General features: G+C 51.6%; 1 protein-coding gene across 1 annotated transcript in view; it reads left to right on the top strand.

The window, feature by feature from the left end:
* Nucleotides 1–6,949, top strand: part of ODF2 (outer dense fiber of sperm tails 2) — a 34,268-nt gene that overhangs the window by 17,515 nt on the left and 9,804 nt on the right. Inside the window, exons 8-13 of the mRNA XM_015567129.1 lie at nt 358–489; nt 3,013–3,084; nt 3,203–3,319; nt 3,942–4,127; nt 4,601–4,710; nt 6,766–6,901. Coding sequence (XP_015422615.1) covers nt 358–489; nt 3,013–3,084; nt 3,203–3,319; nt 3,942–4,127; nt 4,601–4,710; nt 6,766–6,901 — 753 coding nt within the window. The remainder of the gene's footprint in view (nt 1–357; nt 490–3,012; nt 3,085–3,202; nt 3,320–3,941; nt 4,128–4,600; nt 4,711–6,765; nt 6,902–6,949) is intronic.

Raw genomic sequence — 6,949 nt, 5'->3', positions numbered from 1 at the left:
GAGGGACAGACCCTCCCCGCCTCCCCTGTGCACGAATTTTGTGCACTGGGCCTCTAGTATTTTAATATTGCTGTTTGCCTTTCATAATGGAAGTATCAGAGATGAAAGAAAATTAGTAAAATGTATATGAAAATTAAAAAAAATTACACATGAATCTTTCTATACCCCAAAAGATAATATATCTCTACGTGTCCTTAAATAAATGCAACCAGTATTGATGGGCGAGACACTCGTCAAACTAGTAACAGAACGGGGGTGAGGGGGACGAGCTTTATCTGCTCACTAATATTTCATAGTGAGAATATAATTTATTACTTTAATAACTAGAAGTGTAATTTTGGAAAAGAGAACCAATAGAATGTAGCCATCTGGGTTTATTGCTTAATGACTCTGCTTTCCCTTTGCCTTCCCTGGAAGGATTCCGGAAGGCTGATGGAGCAACAAGGAGCACTTCTGAAACGGCTGGCAGAGGCAGACTCTGAGAAAGCGGTACGTCAAGCCCCCTGCCTGCTCTAGTGGTCGCCTCGACAAAGCTGCCGGTGCTGAATGGAGGCAGGAAGGCTGCAGCCCCGCTCTGAGCTTCCTCTGGGTCTTAGTTTCATGATCTGTATAATGGGCTGATGTCCCCTCTCCTACCTGCTCCACTGGGCTTATCTAGTTGGTCAGTTGAGAGTTTGAGCCACCAAGCTGGACACCAACCTGAGAGCTGGTGGTGGTGATGGAATTACAAATCATGACCATCTGTCACCTAAATTTTCGTATTTGTATTACGGATTAAAAGCCATCAAAGGGGATGGGCTCTGTCTGGATCACACCCACGCCTTTCTTCCCTCTCAGGTGTGCATCTGACTTTTCTCTCCTAAAACTCTAAGGGCCACCAAAGGAGGAACCAGGGAGCAACGAGCAGCAGCAGCTCACCCTGCGTTTCCCACCTGAACCTTCCTCCGAGACCCCTTTTCTCTGCCTTCATGAGCTAACAGCAGCCCCACCTAGCTCACTTCTTGACTGTGACTTTTCCTTCTCAGTGATTCCACACTCCCACGTGGCCCACTTCTTCCCCAGAGGGCCAGAGCCGCACCGCGTCGTCTCTCTCGGTTTGCAGCTCTGTCCTAGATCTTCAGGGAGCTCTAGCAGTCCCACCTTGGCTCGCGTCTTTCCTGTAACATTTCTAGGGAGCCAGAGCAGACCACTGCCTATGCTTCTGCTCTTCCACCCTAAGCCCTGCCTTTGTTTCACTGGGGAAAAAGCCATCAAAAGGTATAGACCTTTTTTTTCCCAAACATGTCTTTATTGATTTTTAGAGAGAGGGGCAGGGAGAGGGAAAAGGGAGAAATAGAAACATGGGTGACAGAAAAACATTGATTGGCTGCCTCCGCATGGCCACTACTGGGGACTGAGCCTACAAACTGGGCATGTGCCCTGACCGGGAATTGAACCGTGACACCCGGTTCATAAGTAGACGCTCAACCACTGAGCCACGCTGGCTGGGCAGGTATAGACCTTTTGACTCAACAATTCCAATTCTAGGAATGCCTCCCAAGGCAGCATGTTCCAGAATTCATTCCATGGAACCCTCAGTTCCTCAAGGTGTTAAATGGGTGAATTTTACTAGTGACAGTGAAATTATTCTCTGTGAAATTATTGAAATAACTTTTATTTACAAAACAAAGTGGGGAGTGACTCAGACCCAAATTTATTTGAAGAACTGCCAACTGGCCTAAACAACAGGTACGTACGTGCAGCAGGTTTCTTAACTCGAGGACCTTTTGGAGCCTTTGATGTATTAGTGCCCAACGTGCTTCCCAAGGCATGGCCTTGGCCCTCAGTGCCTCCCTGAGCATCGCTGAGTTCAGCAGTGATGTTGAGCCTAAGCCTGCATTCCCAGCCTGAGAAACCTGGTCAAATTGTGAAACATTAGTAACTTGAAACATTAAGCTGCTGTTTCAGAAGCTGTGGAAGATTTAATTACATTATGGAAATGTGGGCGTGAAATTGACTGGACAGAAGAAGCATACGGCTTTTTTGTTGTTGTTAATCCTCATCTGACGATATTTTTTCCACTGATTTTTAGAGCATGTAGAAGGGAGAAAGGTGGGGGTGGGGAGAGAAACATTGATGTAAGAGAGACACATCGATTGGTTACCTCCCGCATGCACCCCCTGGGAGCTAGGGATTGAACCTGCAACCCAGGTATGCGCCCTTGACGGGGGATCGAACCTGGGATCTTTCAGTATGTGGGGTAATGCTCTACCACCGACTTACACCAGCCTGGGTAAAGCATATAACTTCTTTTTTGTTATTGTTTTGTTTTGTTTTGTTTTTTGGTGACGAAACACAGGACCATATAACTTCTTCCTCTTCCTCCTCCTCCTCTTGTTTTTCTTCTTCTTCTTCTCCTTGGGAGAGAGAGAGAGAAAGAAAGAAAGGGCAAGAGAGAGAGAGAGAGAGAGAGAGAGAGAAACATCAATGATGAGAGAGAAACATTGGTTGGCTGCCTCCTGCACGCCCCCTACTGGGGGGGATTGAGCCTGCAACCCGGGCATATGCCCTTGGCCGGAATCGAACCTGGAACCCTATAGTCCAGCCGTCTCCAAACTTTCGGACCTCACGGATCATCAGTGGTCCACGAACCTCCGGTTGGCGACTGCTGCTTTAGTCGCAGGCTGATGCCCTGTCCACTGAACCAAACTGGCTCTGGCGCATGTAACTTCTTTAATGTCTGTTAACAGTGTTCTCTGGGTTGGGGAGTATCGGGATTCTTTAGCATTTTTGTGTGTTTTTTAGTGTTTTCCACAATTAATGTTACTTTAGTTTAAATTACAAAATAAATACATGTTTATTGATCTGAATATTTAATACAGATGTTAGGTGCTTCCCACCAGGGTCTCTGACATGGGCCAATACATTTGGGACCTTGGGCCCTGGTGGCCAGGCACACAGTGAGTGTCTCTCCTCTCGGGGCTGGGCCTCCTTGCCGTTTCCAGGGAGCTCATGACTGTGTGTTCTCTCCAGCGGCTGCTGTTATTGCTGCAAGACAAGGACAAGGAGGTGGAAGAGCTCCTCCAGGAAATACAATGTGAGAAGGTACCATCCCAACAGCCGCTCCCTCTTACTGGCTAGTAGAGCTCAGTGGATACAGTGCGCCCTAGAATTGGAGACCTGGGTTCAAATTCTGGCTCTGTCTTTCTCCATCTGTCCAAAGGCTCAAGCAAAGACAGCATCCGAACTCTCCAAGTCCATGGAGTCCATGCGTGGGCATTTGCAGGCACAGCTTCGGAGCAAAGAGGCAGAGAACAGTCGCCTGTGTATGCAGATCAAGGTACCTGCTAGCCCCACCAGGGGTGGGGAGGGAAGTGGGGGCAGGTTCCTGGCAGTCCAGGGGCGGTTGCCTGGCCAAGCCTATCACACTCAGGAAGGTTTTGCCCCAAAGGATTATGGGGCAGCTGCTACCAAAGCACTTGTGCTTCAGGGAGACTCCAGGACAGTGGCAAGAGCAATGGACCTGGAGGTCTTGAGTGCCCTTCTCAGCAGTGACTGGGTTGATTTTCAGGCCCCCATGCCGATCACTTCATCCCTTAGGCCCTCAGTCCTCCTGACTGCCCATGGGGAGGAAGGATGGCCTCAATGCTGATTGCATCTGTGAACTGGGGACTTGCTAAGTCACAGACGCGCTGAGTGTCAGGGAGAACCCCGACTGCTGTGCTGGGAGTTCAAGGAAAGATCCCAGAGGCTCTAACCTAAGACCTGAGGGCTCAGCGACCCAGGGAGGTGCTGTGGCGAGCCTGCGACGGGCCCTCGTCTCCGGGCTGTGTTAGGGGAGCCCTAGCCCCCTGCAGTTTGTGACTCATTCTGACTCCCTCTCCCCCCTTCCTGCTTTTCACTAGTTCCCTTTTCTCCCTCTCTCCCTTTGACTCTTGCTCACCTCGTCCCTCCCCTCCCAGAACCTGGAACGCAGTGGGAACCAGCACAAGGCGGAAGTGGAGGCCATCATGGAGCAGTTGAAGGAATTGAAGCAAAAGGGAGATCGAGACAAAGAGTCTTTAAAGAAGGCCATCCGAGCCCAGAAGGAACGAGCCGAGAAGAGCGAGGAGTATGCCGAGCAGCTGCACGTGCAACTTGCCGACAAGGTGCCGGCTTCGCTGGGGGCCGCCGGAGGCGGAGGCGGGGTGGTGAGACCGGTGGGTAGTGGGTGGTGGATGGAGGAGGAAAAGCTGGAGAGAGCGGCTGGGTGGGTGAGTAGAGGGAAAACGGCACTGAGTGGGCGAATGAGCTGATAGGGTGGCTAGCTGGGTGGAGGGGGAGGTAGAGGAGGATTAAATGGGTAAAAGGGTAATAAAGGGTTGGAAGGCTGGCTGGAGATGACTGGACAGTTTAGCCACTTGGATGTTGTGGGTAGGAAAGATGACTAAGGAAGATTAGCAAACAGGGTGCATGAGATTGTTGGAAATCTAAAAGCAGCAGCTGGCCTCCCGGCTCTCGGTGCTGTCTAGAGAGGGATTGCGGAGGGAGGGTTCGGGGTCGGCCAGGGTGACCCAGCCCCCGGCTCCCTCGGCCTGAGCACGCACACCAGGCTGACGGGCCCTGCTGTCCCGTGTTCCAGGATCTCTATGTTGCCGAAGCTTTATCCACTCTCGAGTCATGGAGGACCCGCTACAACCAAGTTGTGAAAGACAAGGGGGACCTCGAGCTGGAAATTATTGTCCTGAATGAGTACGTCTGTGTTGGGAGGGGGAGCGCAGGCCGACTGAAGGAGGGGGGTGTGCGGGTGGGAGGAGCCGGCGACCCGAGGCGGTCACATCGCTCACAGGGCTGACACTTGGGCTCCTCCGGTCAAGGGCTGCATTGGACCGAGATGTGGGCAGCCCTGAGGTGGGCTTTCTGGTTGGACCCCAGGTCCTGGTTCCAGCCCCAGTACCCACGGTCCTGCCCCCCAAGCAGTCCTGGGGCCGGGCTTCTCTGCTGACAGAGGCTTGGGCCTGATCTGCACAGGAAGTGGGCACGGGCCCACCGGTCACCTCATTCCTGTTCTTGGGGATGGGATGGCCGGTAATCCCTGCGTCTCTGCTATTTTGCCAGCCAGTCAGTATGTCAGAATTATGGCCTCACTGTGCACTCTCCAATGATGATTCTGTCATTCTCAGTCTCAGCTATATTCGTGTGTTCACTCAGTTAAAAACATTGAGCATCTCCTATATCCCAGGCTATGTGCTGGCCTTTAGGGTTACAGCAGTGGAAACAACAGATGCATTCTCTGCTCTCATGGAGGTTCCACTCAGATGGAGGCGATGGGGCTGCAGAGACCTGGACTCTCTGGGCTGAGAACAGGTCACAGGGGACTGACTGAGTCTCCAGGTCAGGAAAGTCTTCCCTGAGGAAGTGTCTTTTGTTGTATTCAACTCAAGTTAGCAAACATTTCTTGAGAACCTGCTATGTGCCAGGCCCTATGCCAAGTGCTACCCTCAGAAAGTTCTCCATCTAATGCAGCCGTGGGCAAACTACGGCCCGCGGGCCAGATCCGGCCCGTTTGAAATGAATAAAACTAAAAAAAAAAAAGACCGTATCCTTTTATGTAATGATGTTTACTTTGAATTTATATTAGTTCACACAAACACTCCATCCATGCTTTTATTCCGGCCGTCCGGTCCAGTTTAAGAATCCTGCCCACCCCTGAATGGGAGGAAACAGATCATTTAGAAGGATGTGCCGTAACCGGTTTGGCTCAGTGGATAGAGTGTCGGCCTGCAGACTGAAAGGTCCCAGGTTCGATTCCGGTCAGGGGCATGTACCTGGGTTGCGGGCACGTCCCCAGTAGGGGGTGTGCAGGAGGCAGAAGATCGATGTTTCTCTCTCATCGATGTTTCTGTCTATCCCTCTCCCTTCCTCTCTGTAAAAAATCAATTAAAAAAAAAAGATAGAAGGATGTATGGTACAGGGGCGAGATGCCCTGAGGAAGGAGATCTGAACTGGGTTCTTAAGGGTGAGTAGGAGTTTGCCAGGGAAAACAACATGATGTGCTTGCTTGGGCCTAGTCAGTGCTGACTGAACCATAATTGATCGATACTGAGAACATAAGGCATAGAAAGGTTCTGTACTGGGTCTGTGGTCAAGATGGACGAGGAACATCTGTGAGGGCCAGTGCTGCTCTGAGGTTTGGATGATTGCCCTGCTCAATGACTGAGGGGAAGGCGAAGGGCTCGAGCGCAGGTGGGCAGCTGCCTGCCGAGTGGACTGCTTTCATATCCATTCATTGCCATTCTTGCCTGAGCTGGGTGAGTGCTCACACGTGAATAAGCCTATCATGACACCTGTCCTTGCCCGGGAGCCTGAACCCCAGTGTGATGTGTGCCTGAGGGACGAGCATGCCTAGAGTGTGGTATCCCTGACCTCCCAGCCAGGAGTTCTGTCCTAACTTTAAGGCCTGATTGCCTGAGAGACGCAGGGGAGGCTGTGGGAGCTGGTCCTTGTCTTCAGGAAGTGTCTCGGCCTCATGGGAAGTCAGAATGGAGAAGGCTTTAGAGGGTTTGGTATGGGAGACAAATCTCAAAGGTGGTTATCAGAAGTGGGATCCAGGGGAATGCCACAGGCAGCAATGCCAGGGCAGGACACACAGCTGCTTCTCAGAGTGGAGATTGGGGGAGCAGGCAGGGGGCCAAAAGGGGGGACACGGCCTGAGTAGGAACACTTGACCCTCTCCTCACAAAGACTGGGCTCCTCAGAACCTGTGGAATTGATTCTCCCGTCTGCTTTCACTTTGTGACCTTCCAGCCGAGTGACAGATCTCGTGAACCAACAGCAAACCTTGGAGGAGAAGATGCGGGAAGACCGGGACAGCCTGGTGGAGAGACTTCACCGGCAGACTGCCGAGTATTCTGCATTTAAACTAGAGAATGAGCGGCTGAAGGTCTGTATTGGGAGCTGGGGGCTGGGTCAGATAGGGAACAGCAGAGAG

The sequence above is a fragment of the Myotis davidii genome, unplaced genomic scaffold, assembly GCF_000327345.1.
Source record: "Myotis davidii unplaced genomic scaffold, ASM32734v1 scaffold142, whole genome shotgun sequence".
NCBI lineage: Eukaryota > Metazoa > Chordata > Mammalia > Chiroptera > Vespertilionidae > Myotis > Myotis davidii.
Note: the sequence above shows the minus strand (reverse complement) of the source record. Positions and strands in the feature narration are given on the sequence as shown.